The sequence below is a fragment of the Triturus cristatus genome, chromosome 12 (assembly GCF_964204655.1).
Source record: "Triturus cristatus chromosome 12, aTriCri1.1, whole genome shotgun sequence".
In the NCBI taxonomy this organism is placed as follows: domain Eukaryota; kingdom Metazoa; phylum Chordata; class Amphibia; order Caudata; family Salamandridae; genus Triturus; species Triturus cristatus.
In genome coordinates, this window is record NC_140595.1 from 860,995,185 (window position 1) to 861,022,008 (window position 26,824).

Consider the following 26,824-nt stretch of genomic DNA (forward strand, 5'->3'; position numbering starts at 1 on the left):
TCGGGGACCTCTACAAGGAATAAGAGGGACGGGTGGCTTGTGTGAACAGATGTCATCGGGGACCTCTACAAGGAATAAGAGGGACGGATGGCTTCTGTGAACAGATGTCATCGGGGACCTCTACAAGGAATAAGAGGGACGGGTGGCTTGTGTGAACAGCGGTCATCAGGGTCCTCTACAAGGAATAAGAGGGACGGATGGCTTGTGTGAACAGCTGTCATCGGGGACTTCTACAAGGAATAAGAGGGACGGATGACTTGTGTGAACAGCTGTCATCGGGGATGGATGGCTTGTGTGAACAGATGTCATCGAGGACTTCTACAAGGAATAAGAGGGACGGGTGGCTTGTGTGAACAGCTGTCATCGGGGACGTCTACAAGGAATAAGAGGGATGGATGGCTTGTGTGAACAGCGGTCATCGGGGACCTCTACAAGGAATAAGAGGGACGGGTGGCTTGTGTGAACAGCTGTCATCGGGGACCTCTACAAGGAATATGAGGGAACGATGGCTTGTGTGAACAGATGTCATCGGGGACCTCTACAAGGAATAAGAGGGACGGATGGTTTGTGTGAACAGATGTCATCAGGTACCTCTACAAGGAATAAGAGAGACGGATGGCTTGTGTGAACAGATGTCATCGGGGACCTCTACAAGGAATAAGAGGGACGGATGTCACCGGGGACCTCTACAAGGAATAAGAGGGACGGGTGGCTTGTGTGAACAGATGTCATCGGGGACCTCTACAAGGAATAAGAGGGACGGATGGCTTGTATGAACAGATGTCATCGGGGACCTCTACAAGGAATAAGAGGGACGGGTGGCTTGTGTGAACAGATGTCATCGGGGACCTCTACAAGGAATAAGAGGGACGGATGGCTTGTGTGAACAGATGTCATCGGGGACCTCTACAAGGAATAAGAGGGACGGATGTCACCGGGGACCTCTACAAGGAATAAGAGGGACGGGTGGCTATTTTGAACAGATGTCATCGGGGACCTCTACAAGGAATAAGAGGGACGGGTGGCTTGTGTGAACAGATGTCATCGTGGACTTCTACAAGGAATAAGAGGGACTGGTAGCTTGTGTGAACATATGTCATCGGGGACCTCTACAAGGAATAACAGGGACGGATGGCTTGTGTGAACAGCTGTCATCGGGGACCTCTACAAGGAATAAGAGGGACGGGTGGCTTGTGTGAACAGATGTCATCGGGGACTTCTACAAGGAATTAGAGGGACGGGTGGCTTGTGTGAACAGCGGTCATCGGGTTCCTCTACAAGGAATAAGAGGGACGGATGGCTTGTGTGAACAGATGTCATCGGGGACTTCTACAAGGAATAAGAGGGACGGATGGCTTGTGTGACCAGCTGTCATCGGGGACTTTTAGAAGGAATAAGAGGGACGGATGGCTTGTGTGAACAGCTGTCATCGGGGATGGATGGCTTGTGTGAACAGATGTCATCGGGAACTTCTACAAGGAATAAGAGGGACGGGTGGCTTGTGTGAAAAGCTGTCATCGGGGTCCCCTACAAGGAATAAGAGGGATGAGTGGCTTGTGTGAACAGATGTCATCGGGGACCTCAACAAGGAATAAGAGGGACGGATGGCTTCTGTGAACAGATGTCATCGGGGACTTCTACAAGGAATAAGAGGGACGGATGGCTTGTGTGAACAGATGTCATCGGGGACCTCTACAAGGATTAAGAGGGACGGATGGCTTGTGTGAACAGATGTCATCGGGGACCTCTACAAGGAATAAGAGGGATAAGTGGCTTGTGTGAACAGATGTCATCGGGGACCTCAACAAGGAATAAGAGGGACGGATGGCTTCTGTGAACAGATGTCATCGGGGACTTCTACAAGGAATAAGAGGGACGGATGGCTTGTGTGAACAGCTGTCATCGGGGATGGATGGCTTGTGTGAACAGATGTCATCGGGGACTTCTACAAGGAATAAGAGGGACGGGTGGCTTGTGTGAAAAGCTGTCATCGGGGTCCCCTACAAGGTATAAGAGGGACGGATAGCTTGTGTGAACAGATGTCATCGGGGACCTCTACAAGGAATAAGAGGGACGGGTGGCTTGTGTGAACAGCGGTCATCAGGGTCCTCTACAAGGAATAAGAGGGACGGATGGCTTGTGTGAACAGATGTCATCGGGGACTTCTACAAGGAATAAGAGGGACGGGTGGCTTGTATGAACAGCTGCCATCGGGGACTTCTACAAGGAATAAGAGGGACGGATGGCTTGTGTGAACAGCTGTCATCGGGGACTTCTACAAGGTATAAGAGGGACGGATGACTTGTGTGAACAGCTGTCATCGGAGATGGATGGCTTGTGTGAACAGATGTCATCGGGGACTTCTACAAGGAATAAGAGGGACGGGTGGCTTGTGTGAACAGCGGTCATCGGGGACGTCTACAAGGAATAAGAGGGACGGATGGCTTGTATGAACAGATGTCATCGGGGACCTCTACAAGGAATATGAGGGACGGGTGGCTTGTGTGAACAGATGTCATCGGGGACCTCTACAAGGAATAAGAGGGACGGGTGGCTTGTGTGAACAGCTGTCATCGGGGACCTCCACAAGGAATATGAGGGAACGATGGCTTGTGTGAACAGATGTCATCGGGGACCTCTACAAGGAATAAGAGGGACGGATGGTTTGTGTGAACAGATGTCATCAGGTACATCTACAAGGAATAACAGGGACGGATGGCTTGTGTGAACAGCTGTCATCGGGGACCTCTACAAGGAATAAGAGGGACGGATGGCTTGTGTGAACAGATGTCATCGGGTTCCTCTACAAGGAATAAGAGGGACGGATGGCTTGTGTGAACAGCTGTCATCGGGGACTTCTAGAAGGAATAAGAGGGACGGATGGCTTGTGTGAACAGCTGTCATCGGGGATGGATGGCTTGTGTGAACAGATGTCATCGGGGACTTCTACAAGGAATAAGAGGGACGGGTGGCTTGTGTGAACAGATGTCATCGGGGACCTCTACAAGGAATAAGAGGGACGGATGGCTTGTGTGAACAGATGTCATCGGGGACCTCTACCAGCAATAAGAGGAATGGATGGCTTGTGTGAACAGATGTCATCGGGGACCTCTACAAGGAATAAGAGGGACGGGTGGCTTGTGTGAACAGCTGTCATCTGGGACTTCTACAAGGAATAAGAGGGATGGATGGCTTGTGTGAACCGCTGTCATCGGGGACCTCTACAAGGAAAATGAGGGATGGGTGGCTTGTGTGAACAGCTGTCATCGGGGTCTTCTACAAGGAATAAGAGGTACGGATGGCTTGTGTGAACAGCGGTCATCGGGGTCCTCTACAAGGAATAACAGGGACGGATGGCGTTTGTGAACAGATGTCATCGGGGTCCTCTACAAGGAATAAGAGGGATGGATGGCTTGTGTGAACAGATGTCATCGGGGACCTCTACAAGGAATAAGAGGGACGGATGGCTTGTGTGAACAGATGTTATCAGGGACTTCTACAAGGAATAAGAGGGATGGATGGCTTGTGTGAACAGCGTTCATCGGGGTCCTCTACAAGGAATAAGAGGGACGGATGGCTTGTGTGAACAGATGTCATCGGGGACATCTACAAGAAATAAGAGCTACGGATGGCTTGTGTGAACAGATGTCATCGGGGACTTCTACAAGGAATAAGAAGGATGGGTGGCTTGTGTGAACAGATGCCATCGGGGACCTCTACAAGGAATAAGAGGGACGGGTGGCTTGTGTGAACAGATGTCATCGTGGACTTCTACAAGGAATAAGAGGGACTGGTAGCTTGTGTGAACATATGTCATCGGGGACCTCTACAAGGAATAACAGGGACGGATGGCTTGTGTGAACAGCTGTCATCAGGACCTCTACAAGGAATATGAGGGAAGGATGGCTTGTGTGAACAGATGCCATCGGGGACCTCTACAAGGAATAATAGGGACAGATGGCTTGTGTGAACAGATGTCATCGGGGACCTCTACAAGGAATAAGAGGGACAGATGGCTTGTGTGAACAGATGTCATCGGGGACCTCTACAAGGAATTAGAAGGACGGGTGGCTTGTGTGAACAGATGTCATCGGGGACTTCTACAAGGAATAAGAGGGACGGATGGCTTGTGTGAACAGATGTCAGCGGGGACCTCTACAAGGAATAAGAGGAACGAGTGGCGTGTGTGAACAGCTGTCATCGGGGACCTCTACAAGGAATAAGAGGGACGGATGGCTTGTGTGAACAGATGTCATTGGGGACCTCTACAAGGAATAAGAGACGGATGGCTTGTATGAACAGCTGCCATCGGGGACCTCTACAAGGAATAAGAGGGACGGATGGCTTGTGTGAACAGATGTCATCGGGGACTTCTAAAAGGAATAGGAGGGACGGATGGCTTGTGTGAACAGATGTCATCGGGGACCTCTACAAGGAATAAGGGAACGCGTGGCGTGTGTGAACAGATGTCATCGGGGACCTCTACAAGGAATAAGAGGGACGGATGGCTTGTGTGAACAGATGTCATCGGGCACCTCTACAAGGAATAAGAGGGACGGATGGCTTGTGTGAACAGATGTCATCCTGGCACTTCCCCTGCTGTAAACTGAATGAAGACCAAACCCACAGGGCCCAGAACCGTGCCCACCTCCTGTTTCCAATGAGCTCTGCGGGTCTTTGTAATACACGTCTTCCTCGCATCTGATGCTGAATAACACGTCAGGAACCACTGTGGGTCGTGGAACTGCAAAAAGAAAGAGGTGGAGTTACAGAGAGTGCCATGAATGTCATGGAGTTACAGAGAGTGCCATGACATACACGACGATACAGACAGTGCCATGACGGTCACGGAGTTACAGCGAGTGTGTGACATGCACTGAGCTACAGAGAGTGCCATGACATGCACTGAATCACAGAGAGTGCCATGACATGCACTGAGTTATGGAGAGTGCAATGAAATGCACTGAGTTACGGAGAGTGCCATGACATGCACTGAGTTACGGAGAGTGCCATGACATGCACTGAGTTATAGAGAGTGCCATGACATGCACTGAATCACAGAGAGTGCCATGACATGCACTAAGTTATGGAAAGTGCAATGAAATGCACTGAGTTACGGAGAGTGCCATGACATGCACTGAGTTACGGAGAGTGCCATGACATTCACTGAGTTATAGAGAGTGCCATGACATGCACTGAGTTACAGAGAGTGCCCCGACGGTCACAGAGTTACAGAGAGTGCCATGACGGTCAGGGAGTTACAGAGAGTGCCATGACAGGCACAGAGCTACAGAGAATGCCACGACGGTCAGGGAGTTACGGAGAGTGCCATGACGGCCATGGTGTTACAGAGCGTGTCATGACATGCAGAGAGTTACAGAGCGTGCCATGACGAACAGGGAGTTACAGAGGGTGCCATGACATGCACTTAGTTACAGAGAGTGCTATGACATGCACTGAGTTACAGAGAGTGCTATGACATGTACGGGGTTACAGAGAGTGCTATGATGGTCACAGAGTTCCAGAGAGTGCCATGACATGCACTGAATTACAGAGAATGCTATGACGGTCACAGAGTTCCAGCGAGTCCCATGACATGCACTGAGGCACAGAGAGTGCCATGACATGCACAGAGCTATAAAGCGTGCCATGACGGTGAGGGAGTTACGGAGTGTGCCATGACATGCAGAGAGTTACAGAGTATGCCATAACGGTCAGGGAGTTACAGAGAGTGCAATGACATACACTTAGTTACAAAGAGTGCCGTGACATGCACAGAGTTACAGAGATTGCCATGACATGCTTGGAGTTACCGAGAGTGCCATGACGGTCACAGAGTTACAGAGAGTGCCATGAGATACACGGTGGTACAGAGAGTGCTATGACGATCACGAAGTTACAGAGAGTGCCATGACGGTCTTGGAGTTACAGAGAGTGCCAGGACGGTCATTGAGTTACAGAGAGTGCCTTGACTGTCACGGAGTTACAGAGCGTGCCATGACTGTCAAGGAGTTACAGAGCTTGCCATGGCGGTCAAGGAGTCAAAAAGAGTGCCATGACATACACAGTGTTACAGAGAGTGCCATGACATGCACAGAGTTACAGAGAGTGCCATGGCATGCACGGAGTTACAGAGAGTGCCATGACATGCATGGAGTTACAGAGAGTGCCATGATGGTCACGGAGTTACAGAGAGTGCCATGAGATACACAGTGGTACAGAGAGTGCCATGACATGCACGGAGTTACAAAGAGTGCCATGACATGCACAGAGTTACAGAGAGTGCCATGACATGCATAGAGTTACAGAGAGTGCCATGACGGTCATGGTGTTACAGAGCATGCCATGGCGGTCACGGAGTCAAAAAGAGTGCCATGACATACACAGTGTTACAGAGAGTGCCATGACATGCACGGAGTTACAGAGAGTGTCAAGGCATGCACGGAGTTACAGAGAGTGCCATGACATGCATGGAGTTACAGAGAGTGCCATGATGGTCACGGAGTTACAGAGAGTGCCATGACATGTACGGGGTTACAGAGAGTGCTGTGATGGTCACAGAGTTACAGAGAGTGCCATGGCGGTCATGTATTTACACAGAGTGCCATGAGATGCACTGAGCTACAGAGAGTGCCATGACGGTCATGATGCACCAGAGAGTGCCATGACATGCACGGAGTTACAGAGTGCCATGACATGCACGGAGTTACAGAGAGTGCTATGACAGTGACGGAGTTACAGAGAGTGCCATGGCATGCACTGAACTACAGAGAGTGCCATGACATGAATGGAGTTACAGAGAGTGCTATGACGGTCATGGTGTTACAGAGCATGCCATGACATGCAGAGAGGTACAGAGCGTGCCATGATGATCAGGGAGTTACAGAGAGTGCCGTGACATGCACGGAGTTACAGAGAGTGCCATGACATGCACTGAGCTACAGAGAGTGCCATGATATGCACTGAGCTACAGAGAGTGCCATGACGGTCATGGTGTTACAGAGCATGCCATGACATGCAGAGAGGTACAGAGCGTGCCATGATGATCAGGGAGTTACAGAGAGTGCCGTGACATGCACGGAGTTACAGAGAGTGCCATGACATGCACTGAGCTACAGAGAGTGCCATGACGGTCATGGAGTTACAGAGAGTGCCATGACATGCACTGAGTTACGGAGAGTGCCATGAGATGCACTGAGTTATTGAGAGTGCCATGACGGTCTTGGAGTTAGAGAGAGTGCCATGACGGTCACGGAGTTACAGAGAGTGCCATGACTGTCAAAGAGTTACAGAGAGTGCCATGACATGCACAGAGTAACAGACAGTGCCATGACATGCACTGTGTTACAGAGAGTGCCGTGACATGCCCGGAGTTACTGAGAGTGCCAGGACAGTCATGGAGTTACAGAGAGTGCCAGGACAGTCACGGAGTTACAGAGCGTGCCATGGCGGTCACGGAGTCAAAAAGAGTGCCATGACATACACGGAGTTACAGAGAGTGCCGTGATGGTCACAGAGTTACAGAGAGTGCCATGATGGTCATGGAGTTACAGAGCATCCTATGACATGCACGGAGTTTTCAGAGAGTGCCATGACAAGCACTGAGGTACAGAGAGTGCCATGGCATGCACTGAGCTACAGAGAGTGCCATGACATGCACTGAGCTACAGAGAGTGCCATGATATGCACTGAGCTACAGAGAGTGCCATGACGGTCATGATGCTACAGAGAGTGCCATGACATGCACGGAGTTATGGAGAGTGCCATGACATGCACGGAGTTACAGAGAGTGCCCCGACGGTCACGGAGTTACAGAGAGTGCTATGACAGTCAAAGAGTTACAGAGAGTGCCATGGCATGCACTGAGTTACAGAGAGTGCCATGACATGCACTGAACTAGATGGACAAGGGGCTGACGATGAAAGCCCAGATTCTTGGGGTAACCGGCACTTGTTTCGGCCTGCTAAAAATGCTGCGGAAGTTTCTGCCCCTCCTGTCCGAGGAGCACAGGAGGCTGACGGTGCAGGCCCTGATAGGCTCCAGGTTGGATTATGCCAACAGCCTGTACCTGGGCCTGCCAGAGTATCTGCTGCAGAGGCTTCAAGTGGCACAGAACGCGGCGGCCAGGGCCATTTTTGGCCTAAGTAGACGCATCAGCGTCTCTGGGTTGTTGGTGACGCTACATTGGCTACCCATCCGCAAACGGATTGCCTTTAAGGCTCTGACCTTGGCCTATAAGGCTCTCCATGCGGTGGGAGCTAAACACCTGCAAAAAAGACTCTTTTTTTACCATCCCACTCGCGCGTTGAGGTCGGAATCTTTACTACTTGCGGCTGTTCCGCGTGTGAAGAGGGCTCGCCTAGGGGGCCGCTCCTTCAGTCTGCTGGCCCCTCAGATGTGGAATTCCTTACCGCTCGCTTTGCGGGGGGCGACTACTCTTCTTGATTTTAGGAAAGGCCTCAAAACCTGGCTGTTTTCTCAATAGGTTTGCGTGTTGCCCCGTTTCTTTTGTGGACTTTTGAACTGTTTTCTCTGTGTTGTGTTATTTTGTAACTTGTTCACCTTACCAAAAGCGCCGGGATTCTCTTTTTGAGTAACCGTTGCGCTATACAAAAAAATTAATAACATAACATAACATAACATAACTACAGAGAGTGCCATGACATGAATGGAGTTATAGAGCGTGCCATGATGGTGAGGGAGTTACAGAGAGTGCCATGATATGCACTGAGGTCCAGAGAGTGCCTTGACAGTCACCGAGCTAGAGAGAGTGCCACGGCGGTCACAGAGTTAAAGAGTGTGCCATGACAGTCATGGTGCTACAGAGCGTGCCACGACATGCACAGAGTTACAAAGAGTGCCATGACAAGCATGGAGTTACAGAGAGTGCCAGGTCATGCACGGAGTTATACAGCGTGCCATGATGATCAGGGAGTGACAGAGAGTGCCGTGACATGCACGGAGTTACAGAGAGTGCCATGACATGCATGGAGTTACAGTGAGTGCCATGACGGTCAAGGAGTTACAGAGAGTGCCATGAGATACACGGTGGTACAGAGAGTGCTATGATGGTCATGGAGTTACAGAGAGTGCCATGACATGCACAGAGTTACAGAGAGTGCCATGAAATGCACAGAGTTACAGAGAGTGCCATGACGGTCATGGAGTTACAGAGAGTGCCATGACATGCACTGAGTTATAGAGAGTGCCACGACGGTCTTGGAGTTAGAGAGAGTGCCATGACGGTCGCGGAGTTACAGAGAGTGCCATGACATGCACGGAGTAACAGACAGTGCCATGACATGCACTGTGTTACAGAGAGTGCCATGACTGTCACGGAGTTACAGAGAGTGCCATGGCGGTCACGGAGTCAAAAAGAGTGCCATGACATACACGGAGTTACAGAGAGTGCCGTGGTGGTCACAGAGTTACAGAGAGTGCCATGATGGTCATGGAGTTACAGAGCGTGCTATGACATGCACGGAGTTACAGAGAGTGCCATGACATGCACTGAGGTACAGAGAGTGCCATGACATGCACTGAGCTACAGAGAGTGCCATGACATGCACTGAGCTACAGAGAGTGCCATGACATGCACTGAGCTACAGAGAGTGCCATGACATGCACTGTGCTACAGAGAGTGCCATGGCATGCACTGAGCTACAGAGAGTGCCATGACATGCACAGAGTTACAGAGAGTGGCCCGATGGTCACAGAGTTACAGAGAGTGCCATGACATGCCCTGAGCTACAGAGAGTCCCATCACATGCACTGAGTTACAGAGAGTCCCATGACATGCACTGAGTTACAGAGAGTGCCATGACGATCATGGAGTTACCGAGAGTTCCATGACTGTCACGGAGTTACCGAGAGTGCCATGACGGTCATGGAGTTACAGAGAGTGCCATGACGGTCACGGAATTACAGAGAGTGCCATGACATGCATGGAGTTACAGAGAGTGCTATGACGGTCACGGCGTTACAGAGAGTGCCATAACATACACGGTGGTACAGAGAGTGCTATGTGGTCACGGAGTTATAGAGAGTGCCATTACATGCACAGAGTTACAGAGAGTGCCATGACGGTCATGGAGTTACAGAGAGTGCCATGACATGCACTGAGTTACGGAGAGTGCCATGAGATGCACTGAGTTATTGAGAGTGCCATGACGGTCTTGGAGTTAGAGAGAGTGCCATGACGGTCACGGAGTTACAGAGAGTGCCATGACTGTCAAAGAGTTACAGAGAGTGCCATGACATGCACAGAGTAACAGACAGTGCCATGACATGCACTGTGTTACAGAGAGTGCCGTGACATGCCCGGAGTTACTGAGAGTGCCAGGACAGTCATGGAGTTACAGAGAGTGCCAGGACAGTCACGGAGTTACAGAGCGTGCCATGGCGGTCACGGAGTCAAAAAGAGTGCCATGACATACACGGAGTTACAGAGAGTGCCGTGATGGTCACAGAGTTACAGAGAGTGCCATGATGGTCATGGAGTTACAGAGCATCCTATGACATGCACGGAGTTTTCAGAGAGTGCCATGACAAGCACTGAGGTACAGAGAGTGCCATGGCATGCACTGAGCTACAGAGAGTGCCATGACATGCACTGAGCTACAGAGAGTGCCATGACGGTCATGATGCTACAGAGAGTGCCATGACATGCACAGAGTTACAGAGAGTGCCATGACATGCACAGAGTTACAGAGAGTGCCCCGACGGTCACAGTTACAGAGAGTGCCATGACATGCACTGAGCTACAGAGAGTGCCATGACATGCACTGAGCTACAGAGAGTGCCATGACGGTCATGATGCTACAGAGAGTGCCATGACATGCACAGAGTTACAGAGAGTGCCATGACATGCACAGAGTTACAGAGAGTGCCCCGACGGTCACAGTTACAGAGAGTGCCATGACATGCACTGAGCTACAGAGAGTCCCATCACATGCACTGAGTTACAGAGAGTCCCATCACATGCAGAGATTTACAAAGAGCGCAATGACGGTCACGTAGTTACTGAGAGTGCCATGACGGTCATGGAGTTACAGAGAGTGCCATGACATGCACTGAGTTACAGAGAGTGCCATGATGGTCATGGAGTTACCGAGAGTGCCATGACGGTCATGGAGTTACCGAGAGTGCCATGACGGTCACGGATTTACAGAGAGGGCCATGACATGCACAGAGTTACAGAGAGTGGCCCGACGGTCACAGAGTTACAGAGAGTGCCATGACATGCCCTGAGCTACAGAGAGTCCCATCACATGCACCGAGTTACAGAGAGTCCCATGACATGCACTGAGTTACAGAGAGTGCGATGACGATCATGGAGTTACCGAGAGTTCCATGACGGTCACGGAGTTACCGAGAGGGCCATGACGGTCATGGAGTTACAGAGAGTGCCATGACATGCACAGAGTTACAGAGAGTGCCATGACGGTCATGGAATTACAGAGAGTGCCATGACATGCATGGAGTTACAGAGAGTGCTATGACGGTCACGGCGTTACAGAGAGTGCCATGACATACACGGTGGTACAGAGAGTGCTATGTGGTCACGGAGTTATAGAGAGTGCCATTACATGCACAGAGTTACAGAGAGTGCCATGACGGTCATGGAGTTACAGAGAGTGCCATGACATGCACTGAGTTACGGAGAGTGCCATGAGATGCACTGAGTTATTGAGAGTGCCATGACGGTCTTGGAGTTAGAGAGTGCCATGACGGTCACGGAGTTACAGAGAGTGCCATGACTGTCAAAGAGTTACAGAGAGTGCCATGACATGCACAGAGTAACAGACAGTGCCATGACATGCACTGTGTTACAGAGAGTGCCGTGACATGCCCGGAGTTACTGAGAGTGCCAGGACAGTCATGGAGTTACAGAGAGTGCCAGGACAGTCACGGAGTTACAGAGCGTGCCATGGCGGTCCCGGAGTCAAAAAGAATGCCATGACATACACGGAGTTACAGAGAGTGCCGTGATGGTCACAGAGTTACAGAGAGTGCCATGATGGTCATGGAGTTACAGAGCATCCTATGACATACACGGAGTTTTCAGAGAGTGCCATGACAAGCACTGAGGTACAGAGAGTGCCATGACATGCACTGAGCTACAGAGAGTGCCATGACATGCACTGAGCTACAGAGAGTGCCATGACGGTCATGATGCTACAGAGAGTGCCATGACATGCACAGAGTTACAGAGAGTGCCATGACATGCACAGAGTTACAGAGAGTGCCCCGACGGTCACAGTTACAGAGAGTGCCATGACATGCACTGAGCTACAGAGAGTCCCATCACATGCACTGAGTTACAGAGAGTCCCATCATATGCAGAGATTTACAAAGAGCGCCATGACGGTCATGTAGTTACCGAGAGTGCCATGACGGTCATGAAGTTACAGAGAGTGCCATGACATGCACTGAGTTACAGAGAGTGCCATGACGGTCATGGAGTTACCGAGAGTGCCATGACGGTCACGGATTTACCGAGAGGGCCATGACATGCACAGAGTTACAGAGAGTGGCCCGACAGTCACAGAATTACAGAGAGTGCCATGACATGCCCTGAGCTACAGAGAGTCCCATCACATGCACTGAGTTACAGAGAGTCCCATGACATGCACTGAGTTACAGAGAGTGCCATGAAGATCATGGAGTTACCGAGAGTTCCATGACGGTCACGGAGTTACCGAGAGGGCCATGACGGTCATGGAGTTACAGAGAGTGCCATGACATGCACAGAGTTACAGAGAGTGCCATGACGGTCACGGAATTACAGAGAGTGCCATGACATGCATGGAGTTACAGAGAGTGCTATGACGGTCACGGGGTTACAGAGAGTGCCATGACATACACGGTGGTACAGAGAGTGCTATGTGGTCACGGAGTTATAGAGAGTGCCATTACATGCACAGAGTTACAGAGAGTGCCATGACGGTCATGGAGTTACAGAGAGTGCCATGACATGCACTGAGTTACGGAGAGTGCCATGAGATGCACTGAGTTATTGAGAGTGCCATGACGGTCTTGGAGTTAGAGAGAGTGCCGTGACGGTCACAGAGTTACAGAGAGTGCCATGACTGTCAAAGAGTTACAGAGAGTGCCATGACATGCACAGAGTAACAGACAGTGCCATGACATGCACTGTGTTACAGAGAGTGCCGTCACATGCCCGGAGTTACTGAGAGTGCCAGGACAGTCATGGAGTTACAGAGAGTGCCAGGACAGTCACGGAGTTACAGAGCGTGCCATGGCGGTCACGGAGTCAAAAAGAGTGCCATGACATACACGGGAGTTACAGAGAGTGCCGTGATGGTCACAGAGTTACAGAGAGTGCCATGATGGTCATGGAGTTAGAGAGCATCCTATGACATGCACGGAGTTTTCAGAGAGTGCCATGACATGCACTGAGGTACAGAGAGTGCCATGACATGCACTGAGCTACAGAGAGTGCCATGACATGCACTGAGCTACAGAGAGTGCCATGACGGTCATGATGCTACAGAGAGTGCCATGACATGCACAGAGTTACAGAGAGTGCCCCGACGGTCACAGTTACAGAGAGTGCCATGACATGCACTGAACTACAGAGAGTCCCATCACATGCACTGAGTTACAGAGAGTCCCATCACATGCAGAGATTTACAAAGAGCGCCATGACGGTCACGTAGTTACCGAGAGTGCCATGACGGTCATGGAGTTAGAGAGAGTGCCATGACATGCACTGAGTTACAGAGAGTGCCATGACGGTCACAGATTTACCGAGAGGGCCATGACGGTCATGGAGTTACAGAGAGTGCCATGTCATGCACGGAGTTATAGAGCATGCCATGACGATCAGGGAGTGACAGAGAGTGCCGTGACATGCACAGAGTTACAGAGAGTGCCATGACATGCATGGAGTTACAGAGAGTGCCATGACGGTCAAGGAGTTACAGAGAGTGCCATGAGATACACGGTGGTACAGAGAGTGCTATGACGGTCACAGAGTTACAGAGAGTGCCATGACATGCACAGAGTTACAGAGAGTGCCATGACGGTCATGGTGTTACAGAGCGTGCCACGACATGCACAGAGTTACAAAGAGTGCCATGACATGCATGGAGTTACAGAGAGTGCCAGGTCATGCACGGAGTTATACAGCATGCCATGACAATCAGGGAGTGACAGAGAGTGCCGTGACATGCACGGAGTTACAGAGAGTGCCATGAAATGCATGGAGTTACAGAGAGTGCCATAATGGTCAAGGAGTTACAGAGAGTGCCATGAGATACACGGTGGTACAGAGAGTGCTATGACGGTCATAGAGTTACAGAGAGTGCCATGAAATGCACAGAGTTACAGAGAGTGCCATGACGGTCATGGAGTTACAGAGAGTGCCATGACATGCACTGAGTTATAGAGAGTGCCACGACGGTCATGGAGTTAGAGAGAGTGCCATGACGGTCACGGAGTTACAGAGAGTGCCATGACATGCACGGAGTAACAGACAGTGCCATGACATGCACTGTGTTACAGAGAGTGCCGTGACATGCCTGGAGTTACAGAGAGTGCCAGGACAGTCATGGAGTTACAGAGAGTGCCATGGCGGTCACGGAGTCAAAAAGAGTGCCATGACATACACGGAGTTACAGAGAGTGCCATGATGGTCATGGAGTTACAGAGCGTGCTATGACATGCACAGAGTTTTCAGAGAGTGCCATGACATGCACTGAGGTACAGAGAGTGCCATGACATGCACTGAGGTACAGAGAGTGCCATGACATGCACAGAGTTACAGAGAGTGCCCCGACGGTCACAGTTACAGAGAGTGCCATGACATGCACTGAGCTACAGAGAGTCCCATTACATGTACTGAGTTACAGAGAGTCCGATGACATGCAGAGAGTTACAAAGAGTGCCATGACGATCACGTAGTTACCGAGAGTGCCATGACGGTCACGGAGTTACCGAGAGGGCCATGACGGTCATGGAGTTACAGAGAGTGCCATGACGGTCATGGAGTTACAGAGAGTGCCATGACATGCACTGAGCTACAGAGAGTGCCATGACGGTCATGATGCTACTGAGAGTGCCATGACATGCACAGAGTTACAGAGAGTGCCATGACATGCACAGAGTTACAGAGAGTGCCCCGACGGTCACAGTTACAGAGAGTGCCATGACATGCACTGAGCTACAGAGAGTCCCATCACATGCACTGAGTTACAGAGAGTCCCATCACATGCAGAGATTTACAAAGAGCGCCATGACGGTCACGTAGTTACCGAGAGTGCCATGACGGTCATGGAGTTACAGAGAGTGCCATGACATGCACTGAGTTACAGAGAGTGCCATGACGGTCATGGAGTTACTGAGAGTGCCATGACGGTCACGGATTTACCGAGAGGGCCATGACGGTCATGGAGTTACAGAGAGTGCCATGTCATGCACGGCGTTATACAGCATGCCATGACGATTAGGGAGTGACAGAGAGTGCCGTGACATGCACGGAGTTACAGAGAGTGCCGTGACATGCAAGGAGTTACAGAGAGTGCCATGATGGTCAAGGAGTTACAGAGAGTGCCATGAGATACACGGTGGTACAGAGAGTGCTATGACGGTCACAGAGTTACAGAGAGTGCCATGACATGCAAAGAGTTACAGAGAGTGCCATGACATGCACAGAGTTACAGAGAGTGCCATGACGGTCATGGTGTTACAGAGCGTGCCACGACATGCACAGAGCTACAAAGAGTGCCATGACATGCATGGAGTTACAGAGAGTGCCAGGTCATGCACGGAGTTATACAGCGTGCCATGACAATCAGGGAGTGACAGAGAGTGCCATGACATGCACTGAGCTACAGAGAGTGCCATGACATGCACTGAGCTACAGAGAGTGCCCCGACGGTCACAGTTACAGAGAGTGCCATGACATGCACTGAGCTACAGAGAGTCCCATCACATGCACTGAGTTACAGAGAGTCCCATCACATGCAGAGATTTACAAAGAGCGCCATGACGGTCACGTAGTTACCGAGAGTGCCATGACGGTCATGGAGTTACGGAGAGTGCCATGACATGCACTGAGTTACAGAGAGTGCCATGACGGTCATGGAGTTACCGAGAGTGCCATGACGGTCACGGATTTACCGAGAGGGCCATGACGGTCATGGAGTTACAGAGAGTGCCATGTCATGCACGGAGTTATAGAGCATGCCATGACGATCAGGGAGTGACAGAGAGAGCCGTGACATGCACGGAGTTACAGAGAGTGCCATGACATGCATGGAGTTACAGAGAGTGCCATGACGGTCAAGGAGTTACAGAGAGTGCCATGAGATACACAGAGTTACAGAGAGTGCCATGACATGCACAGAGTTACAGAGAGTGCCATGACATGCACAGAGTTACAGAGTGCCACGACATGAACAGAGTTACAAAGAGTGCCATGACATGCATGGAGTTACAGAGAGTGCCATGACGGTCAAGGAGTTACAGAGAGTGCCATGAGATACACGGTGGTACAGAGAGTGCTATGACGGTCATAGAGTTACAGAGAGTGCCATGACATGCACAGAGTTACAGAGTGCGCCATGAAATGCACAGAGTTACAGAGAGTGCCATGACGGTCATGGAGTTACAGAGAGTGTCATGACATGCACTGAGTTATAGAGAGTGCCACAACGGTCTTGGAGTTAGAGAGAGTGCCATGACGGTCACGGAGTTACAGAGAGTGCCATGACATGCACGGAGTAACAGACAGTGCCATGACATGCACTGTGTTACAGAGAGTGCCGTGACATGCCTGGAGTTACAGAGAGTGCCAGGACAGTCATGGAGTTACAGAGAGTGTCATGACTGTCACGGATTTACAGAGCGTGCCATGGCGGTCACGGAGTCAAAAAGAGTGCCATGACATACACGGAGTTACAGAGAGTGCCATGATGGTCATGGAGTTCCAGAGCGTGCTATGACATGCACAGAGTTTTCAGAGAGTGCCATGACATGCACTGAGGTACAGAGAGTGCCATGACATGCACTGAGCTACAGAGAGTCCCATTACATGCACTGAGTTACAGAGAGTCCAATGACATGCAGAGAGTTACAAAGAGTGCCATGACGATCACGTAGTTACCGAGAGTGCCATGACGGTCACGTAGTTACCGAGAGTGCCATGACGGTCATGGAGTTACCGAGAGGGCCATGACGGTCATGGAGTTACAGAGAGTGCCATGACGGTCATGGAGTTACAGAGAGTGCCATGACATGCACTGAGTTACAGAGAGTGCCATGACATGCACATAGTTACAGAGAGTGCCATGGCATGCACGAAGTTACAGAGAGTGCTGTGACGGGCATGGAGTTACAAACAGGGGTTTGAGCTTCAGTTAGAGAGTGTGAAGATGAATGAGTGCAGGCTGTGGGATGAGATCCAGGGCAACTGTAACCTCTTCCTTTTCACCAAGGATAGAGTTTTGTCAAAAGAACAGTTGAATCTGGAAATGCAATGCAGCTCGTTTCAGCACCATCATGAGGGACACAGGATGAAGAGAACAGGAGGTCTTGGGATAAGATTCCAGAATGGAGGTAGGTCACGGGTGAACAGAAGCACGTTTGGGGTGAGTGGAAAGAAGTAATCTGAGCTGCTAAGTCAGTGTCCTGTATCCACATGCACAACAAAAAGTCACAAGAAATTTAGGGAAAATCAATAAAGCAAAAAATGGCAATGAACGTACGGTACTTATCTGTGCTGCGCTTTGTGTCTCCGCGAATGATGAGTTGAGGTCATCACGGTGGAGCCACTTACAATGTAACTGAAAAATGATTCAGCGGCTCAATATGTGAATGTAAACAATGTCCTACTTACACAGAGAGGGTTCGTGCATGTCTGGTTTCTCTGCAGCCTGGCAACCCTGCATGAACGCCTCTGTCCCTTTGTAGATCCGGAATAAAGTGTCAGGGTTAACAATCTGGTAGCCTATAATGAGAGACAAAGGAGCTGTCTTTTAAAATGTGATCTATACAAGGAGGTTTAGAAAGGGGGAAGGGAGAGAGAAAACAAGGCAAGAACGAGAAGAGAAAGACATGAAGAGGAGAGGAGGAGAAAACGACAGGTAAAGAAGGATAAAGTGATAGTGCAGAAAGTGGAGTGTGCGAATGAAAGAAAAGTGACAGATCACGAGGAAGAATGAGAGAAATACAAAGAAAGGGAGAGGGACAAAGAAAAAGACTGAAATAGTAAGACAAAGTGAGTGCGAGCGAGATGTAACAGAGATAAAGCAAAGAAAAGATGAGAAGTGGGAACAAAGGAAGAGACAAACAGAGAGAGAGTGAGGTAGAAGTCTCCATCCTAGATATTTGCTTTAACAGACACGTTAGTGTTTGTGAGAGAGGTGCCGATAACAAAGGTGACCTGCTTGAAAAACAAAAAAATGCTGGACAATGCTGTCCTTGTGAGATAAACCTAGAAACATCACCCATGGATATATGTGAGGGGTTTGTTTATTTGCCCGAATGATGCTGTGTTCAGTAATAAAAAAGATACGCTTAGCTTCTGACACCTTCCGTTCCCTACATTCTGTGTTCCAAAAAATGGAGCTTATGTAATTTGTTCCAGTTTTGCCCAGGGGAACCTCTACTGAATGTAGCCCTCGGAGGGCCGTCGCCACTCTTTGGGAAACTCCACTAAATGCTCTGCTGTTCAGATATGAAAGTATGGCTAATCTCTTCCAAGATACAAATATCCTCTCTAGAGGTGTTGACCCATCCCACAGGCATCTCTCTGGCCTCCCCAGTCTACACATGGTCCCTCATACCAATCCTTTAACACTCTTGTAAATATAAATGGTGTGCGCACTCCTGGGGCTGTGACGTGGCTCGCTTTCTCCTCCCCGAACTCCACAGGTTTTCTGTGTCACACTCACTCAATCAATCAATCAGGATTTATAAAGCGCAGCAAATCACTTGTGAGGGTCTCAAGGCACTGCATTTGATAGCTGCTTTGTGGAGAAAGCAGTGAAAAACGAGGCAAACGCAGAAGAAAGCACTCAGAAAAACTGTGAGGAAGGGGGAGAGCTGGGCACTAAGATGTGCATAACAATTTGTGTTTGGTTTTCATTCAGTGTCTGGTTTAAAATAGGCAACAGTTGTTCTTCTTTAAAAGTGGAGCCCTGTCCATCTCATATAACATCTGCAATCAAGACCTTTTGTTGAATACAGCTTTGCACGTGGCATGTTATCTTGCTGTGTGAACCGTCCTTCTCCAGCTCTGGAGCGGTGGCGTAGCTCAGCCCATGCAATGTCTGTGGTCATGAGTGACCAGCACCGATGGTTAGTTAGCCAAGCTTCCTTTAGTGTGTCATGATTTGTCTTTATACAATGTGTAAGATAAATGAACTTGAAGAAACTTGAGACTTGAACCATGGACTGCACTCCTCGTCTCAGTGTAGTGGACGCAGAAGATATTTACCCATCAGAATCAAGGCTTGGTGAATCTCCTTCATCACATTCTTGTAAAAATCTTTCTGCCATTCGTGTAAAATCCTCCAATGCTCTTCGGAGAAACAGGCGGCAACATCCCGAAATGTAACCTGTTCCTACAAAACAAAGTTTCATCAGCCAGGTGGGAAACTTCTGTTAGTAAAACACAGTATAAAGTAGGACTGCGGGGTTTGGGAACAGATCTCTCTTGCAAAAGGAAATACCAAACAGAATATTGAAAGAGAGTAATCAAATGCTCTTGTGACTAGTGGGATAAAAAAAAGAAAAATACAGCCTACAGGCTCCTACACATTACGTGGTTAGAAAGATACACTGAAGTATGTTCAACAGAATATATACTGTACATGGTAAAACTTTGTTCAAAAAGTAAGTAAGATATAGAAATGGAGACGCTGCTGCTGTTCTGATGGTGGGAACTCAAGGTCACAGGATACATTGTCTCCGTAGAGGAGGGGCCGAAAACTGTTCTTCCAGCCGCCACGCACTACAAACTGCCTCGCCTCCTCCCGCGCAGCAGGACGTGTGCGGGCCGGGCCAAGGGCGGGCCCGTCTGCGCTTGTCTTCATCCCAAGAGGCCCAGCCGGGCCCAGCCTCTTTCAGCTCTTTTTTGCTGGATACTATTTGCTGGGACTCTGTAAGTTTATCCTCTTTTTTACTTTGCCTCCTACTATTATTTTATTGGAAGGCTTTAATGAGTGTCTGGTGCATGAGGGGCTACACCAGGCATGAGGCACTCGAAACAACCAAAGCTTCATTAAGTGATAAAAAAACAAGAGAACTGCAGGGAGTGTTGGTGGTCCTGGCCCCTGCAGGGAGTGTTGGTGGTCCTGGCCCCTGCAGGGAGTGTTGGTGGTCCTGGCCCCTGCAGGTAATGTTGGTGGTCCTGGCCCCCTCCTGGCAGAGACATACTTTGGACGATATTGATGATTTATTTGAGGAGGTTGAGTCAATTTTGAACACCAAAGCAACCAATATTAGAGATAAATCAAACCCTGCAGAAGTGCCGGACATATCAGAAAAAATAAGAGCACTTGTGCTCGTAGCAACAAAGGTAGTTTGCAGGAAGTAGGCTTGGATACCTGAAGCGCTCCTGAAATCAGTGAGAACGCAAATAATGCTGAACGGGCAACTAGAGAAACCTGAGAGACCTGCAACCTGTTGCAAATGTAGACTTGGTTGCCTATGGCCTCCTAAAATGCTTCATGCCTAGCATTCCATGTTCCAACAGGTCCTCTCCTTTAAGTACCACAGAGACAATTTGTCAATTATCCGTTGCACCCTTGAAACAGCCCGCTGCTTCGTCTATAGATCTAACTGTGTAAAGTTCATTCAAAAAATACAGACCAGCTTGGTTGGTGAGGCTTCAGGTTTATTATGTGCAGAATCAGCAGAGAACTCATCCACATTCTAACACAATACATTCCACTCTAGAAATAACTTACATTCTAGCTCCCTACATCACACATTCTAGATCCCTACATCACACATTCTAGATCCCTACATCACACATCCTAGATCCCTACATCACACATTCTAGATCCCTACATCACACATTCTAGATCCCTTCATCACACATCCTAGATCCCTACATCACACATTCTAGATCCCTACATCACACATCCTAGATCCCTACATCACACATTCTAGATCCCTACATCACACATTCTAGATCCCTTCATTACACATTCTAGATCCCTACATCACACATTCTAGATCCCTTCATCACACATTGTAGGCCCCTACATCACACATCCTAAATCCCTACATCACACATTCTAGACCATTTCATCACACATTCTAGATCCCTACATCACACATTCTAGATCCCTACATCACACATTGTAGACCCCTACATCACACATCCTAGACCCCTACATCACACATTCTAGATCCCTACATCACACATTCTAGATCCCTACATCACACATTCTAGATCCCCACATCACACATTCTAGACCCCTTCATCACACATTCTAGATCCCTACATCACACATCCTAGACCTTCATCACGCATTCTAGATCTCCACATCACACATCCTAGATCCCTACATCACACATTCTAGATCCCTTCATCACACATTCTAGATCCCTACATCACACATCCTGGATCCCTACATCACACATTCTAGATCCCTTCATCACACATTCTAGATCCCTACATCACACATCCTAGATCCCTACATAACACATTCTAGATCCCCACATCACATATCCTAGATCCCTACATCACACATTCTAGATCCCTTCATCACACATTCTAGATCCCTACATCACACATCCTAGATCCCTACATCACACATTCTAGATCCTGACATCACACATTCTAGATCCTGACATCACACATTCTAGAGCCCTACATCACACATTCTAGAGCCCTACATCACACATTCTAGATCCCTACATCACACATTCTAGATCCCAACATCGCACATACTAGATCCCGACATCACACATTCTAGATCCCTACATCACACAGTCTAGATCCCCACATCAAACATTCTAGATCCCTACATCACACATTCTAGATCCCTACATCACCCCTTAGATACAGAACTCCACATCACCTTCCTTCACCCAATACAACTAAAGAACCCTCATAGAAATAAATGATAAAAAATGAGTATAGTCAACTTAAGGAGCAAAAGTCAAACTCAAAACAAAGTACACGAAAGAACAAGTTACTTACCTGTGGTAATGATATATCTGTAAGAAACATTAGTTAGTTATAGATTCCCTACCTTAGAATTACCCCCAGGCGTCAGACTGGATCCGGAAAGTTCTTTCATCAGCAGTACCCCTGCGCGTTGGTAGGTGGCGTTGGTCGACTCCGCGTCCATCGTCGTGGTCACCGGGATGACATCGAAGGAGCTACTTAGCTGCCGCCCTCGCGGGCGGACATCAGTTCTGTACACGACTTTCCGCGCCAGGAACACAGAGCCATGCAAGACACTGACCACTGGTGCACAAAACTAGGGCCCTGAAAGGATGTCCTTAACCCTAGAAGTCAGTTCGCAGAACAGGGAGGATGGGTGGGGCGGTAAGGAATCTATAACTAACTAATGTTTCTTACAGATATATCATTACAGAAGGTAAGTAACTTGTTTATCTGAAAGAAACACGTTAGTTACAGATTCCTTACCTTAGAATAGATACCCCAGCAATACCAACCCCGGAGGTGGGTCTGCGAACCAAGATCACACCAGAAAGTCCTGGAGAACAGACCGGCCAAAGAAGACAGCTCTCCGGACTTGGCTGTCCATGCAGTAGTGCTTGGTTATCGTGTGCAGTGATGCCCACGTAGCTGCCTGGCAGATGTCATTTAGAGGGACTCCTCGCACAAAGTAGTCGCCCTGGTGGCATTGGCGTGCAGCCCCACTGGAGGCTCCTTTTTAGCCAGAGAATAGCAGGCTTTAATACACAGAATGACCCATCTAGAGATGGTCCGCTTGTGTACGGCCCGACCTTTCTTGGCACCCACGTAGCCAACAGAGAGCTGGTCATCCACCCAGAACTGTTTAGTGCGATCCAAGTAAAAGGAAAGCGCACATTTTGGATCCAGACGGTGGAGCCTCTCTTCCTCTTTCGAAGGATGTGGAGGCGGGAAGAAGATGGGCAAAGTGATGGTTTGCCCAATGTGAAAGGAGGTGACAACCTTTAGGAGGAAGGATGGACGAGTCCGGAGGACAACTTCGTCCGGATGTACAAACGGAAAAGGAGGCTTTGATGAAAGGGCCTGGAGCTCACTCACTCTTCTGGCAGATGTGATGGCCACCAGGAATACAGTCTTAAGACTTACAAGCCTCAAAGAACAGTTGTGAAGTGGCTCAAAGAGAGCACACATTATAGGAGAGTAGGATCTGCTTCTTATGGTTACCCCACTTTTTGCTGATGTTTCACTGTTTTTCGACTTTAGTCAGGCTGGGACCCTGCTATTCAGGGCCCCAGCCTAGCTGCTTCCTCTCTAAATTGACTGCATGTACTTTCGGTACACTCCAGATTGGATTCTGGGGTACCCTTATAAGTCCCTAGTATATGGTATACTATGTACCCAGGGCATAGGTACCCCAGAGGCCTACCAGGGGCTGCAGCATGTATTATGCCACCCCTGGGAAGCCATGACACAACAGGTCTGCTACTGCAGCCTGTGTAAGGTGGTGCAAGCACCGCTTACTGAGGTATAGATTCCCTATATCTCTCCATATCACTGCACATATAAACCTATCAGTCACCTCTATGGCAGGCCTTATCAATCCTGAAGGCAGAGTGCTGGGTTTTATGTGAGAGGGTGCCCCTGCATGAGCAGAGCCCCTCTGCAGCCTTCGGAACCTTTATTCAAGGGTTGTTTGTGATGCTGCCAAACCATATACTCTTAAGTGCATTATAACCTCGCGGTAAATGCTAACTTTGGAATGGCTGCATGGAAATATGTTGTGTTTGGTGTCAAACACCTTGGAGTCATACCTCCACTCCAGTAACTGGTGTGGAGGCATGATTCCACCCTACTAGAGGGAGAAACATGACAACACCGGTACACCAGGTACCAGCTTCACAGACCCTGGCATCACAAAATGGATGCTGCCAGCCACAGACACGAGTCTACCCTCCTGCTGCTGGACGAAACTCTGGCAGGGGAGGCCTGGACAATAGGTTTCCTGTCACAGGGAGGTGTCACCACCTCCCAGACAGGCTTTAGTGTATTGGGGCTGGGTGGGTGCACTCCAAGAGTGCTTTGATGTCTGCACTGGGGGCACATTTTGGAGTCCCTGTGCATAGTTCAGCTCAAACCGGTTGCAGGGGCACTCAGCCACCGCTCTGACGCGAAACTGGACAAAGGATATGGGTGTAGCCACCCCTCTGTCCTAACCCTCCCATAGGTGGGTCCCCAGAGTTTGTCCCACCCCTTCCTTGGGTATAAAGTAGGAACCCCTGACTACAGGACTTTAGATTTACCTGGACAAAACTCTCCTACATAATCCCAGAACTTCTACTATCTACACGACGTTGGATGACAGAAGAATCTCCCTTGGAGTAAAGGAGTTACTCCCCTGCAAGGCAGGCACCAAAGACGCATCTGTCCGGATTGCATCGACGCTGCTCCCGAAGGACACCGACGATTTTGCAACCCATGAGGTGGGTTTTCAAGCTTCCCCGAGGCTGATCCGTACTCTCAGCCAACCTGAGCCCCTGGACACCGGGGGACCGTGCAACCTGAACCCCTGGACACCGTGACCATTTGCAGCAGCATATGCTTCTTGGCGATCCCGGAGGCTGTGCTTTGGGCTACTTGTAGTCCAGACCCTGAGCAGTGATTCCACCGAAGATTGCTGGCCTACACTCCTTGAGTGACCCATGGGCTGGTATCTAGTGATTCCTCTCGAGGTCCCTTCGCGATCCCTTGTCCGTCGACTTGTGGGTCCCTGAGAAGGGTACTTTGACTTTCAACGGGCTTACCTGGTTGCTCCAGACGTGCCCTGACTCTCCATCGCTTGGGGAGTCCACAGGACCTTGCTGGTCCACACCGAAGCCATTTTTCTCTCACTGCGTGGGTTGACGTTGCGAAGGCTTGTTGGTTTCCAATCCGGAAACTGACCCCCCAGCACTCGACATCCTTCGTGGGACAGCTCGCCTGCAGACTGTTGTCATCGTCGACGCCTCCTGGTCCCAGTGGCAGTGGAGTCAAGCTTCACCTCTTCACACCTGAAACACCCAACATCGGTGGGCATTCCTCTATTCCTCTATCGTGCCCAAGGGCACTGGCAAGTGACCCAGACTCTGTCCCCTCTGCTTTCAGGTTCTTCACATCTTCGATCCATGCTTGGATCACACTGGACACTTCTCCTTTCCACAGCAGCAGCACTTTGCAGTACATCGCCATTGAAATCAACAACGATTCCCGACACCATTTAACCCTCGATGGCCATGTTGAGCAGCTCGGGATACCAGACTCTTCGTGCCCAATCCGGAGCCACAAGAATGACTTGGGCCCGGTTGCACTTAATCCTCTTCAGCACTCTGAGCAGAAGTGGTATAGGCGGAAAGGCGTATAGAAGACCGCAACTCCACTTGTGACGAAAAGCGTTGTCTAGCGAGTGCAGCCTTGGAAATTCCAACGCGCAGAATTGCTGACATTGCGCGTTCTCTTCGGTGGCGAATAGATCTAACCAAGGCCCTCCCCACTACTGAAAGAGCCCTTGCACCACCTCCAAGTGAAGAGGCCATTCGTGATCCATCAGGCACCTGCGGCTGAGTTTGTCTGCCCTGGCGTTCAAGGAACCTGCCAGGTGTTGAACCACCAGGGATATGCCCTGATGTTCCAGCCATGTCCAGAGATGGAGGGCCTCTTGACATAAGGTCCACGACCCTCCCCCGCCTTGTTTGTTGCAGTACCACATGGTGGTGGTGTTGTCTGTGAACACCTGCACTACTCTTCTCCGGACAGAGGGAAGGAATGCTTTCAGTGCAAGACGAATCGCCTGGAACTCCAGAAGGTTGATGTGAAGCCCGGACTCCGCCGGAGACCAGAGGCCTCTAATCTCCGCCTCTCCCATGTGGCCGCCCCATCCCAGCAGGAATGCGTCTGTCACCACTGTGTGATCTGGCTGAGGAAGGGAGAGGGATCTGTCGTTGACCCAATCCTGGTTCGTGAGCCACCACCACAATTGGCGTGCTGTGCCCTCTGAGATCTGGACGCAATGGGACAGATTCCCCTGAGGCTGCGCCCACTGGAACTTCAGGTCCCACTGCAGAGCCCACATATGCCACCTGGCATGATCGACCAGCAGGATGCAGGAGGCCATGAGGCCTCAGTGTCATTCTGACTGAAACCCAGGATAGAGGCTGAAAGATTGGAATCATAGCCAAAATATCCCGGACTCGCTGTTCGGGAGGATAAACCCGAAACTGCGTCATGTCCAGAACCGCTCCGATGAAGAGGAGCTTCTGAGAGAGGATCAGATGTGACTTCGGCACGTTGATGGAGAACCCCAGCAAATGCAGGAGGTCGGCCCTAGTCTGGAGGTGGGAGACGACTGCCTGGGGCGAGCCCGCCTTCAGCAACCAGTCGTCTAGATAGGGGAAGACTGGATCCCCTGATCTGCGCAGATGAGGTGCAACAACCGCCATCAGTTTTGTGAACACCCGAGGGGCGCTGGTAAGGCCAAAGGGAGCACGGTAAACTGAAAGTGCTCGTGGCCTACCGTGAACCGCAGGTAACGCCGGTGGGCAGGCAGGACGGGGATGTGGAAATAAGCGTCCTGCAAGTCCAACGCTACCATTCAGTCTCCAGGGTCGAGGGCAGACAGGACCTGAGCTAGTGTCAACATTCTGA

The 26,824-nt window shown here is 49.9% G+C and overlaps 1 protein-coding gene across 3 annotated transcripts in view; it reads right to left on the reverse strand.

The window, feature by feature from the left end:
* LOC146783124 (uncharacterized) overlaps positions 1 to 26,824 on the reverse strand; it is a 181,884-nt gene that overhangs the window by 79,699 nt on the left and 75,361 nt on the right. For all 3 annotated transcript variants that reach the window (XM_085638827.1, XM_085638826.1, XM_085638825.1), the window contains exons 2-4: positions 19,466 to 19,592; positions 17,864 to 17,974; positions 4,649 to 4,744 (exon numbers count right to left, since the gene is read on the reverse strand). In XM_085638827.1, the coding sequence (XP_085494953.1) occupies positions 4,649 to 4,744; positions 17,864 to 17,974; positions 19,466 to 19,592 (334 nt within the window). The remainder of the gene's footprint in view (positions 1 to 4,648; positions 4,745 to 17,863; positions 17,975 to 19,465; positions 19,593 to 26,824) is intronic.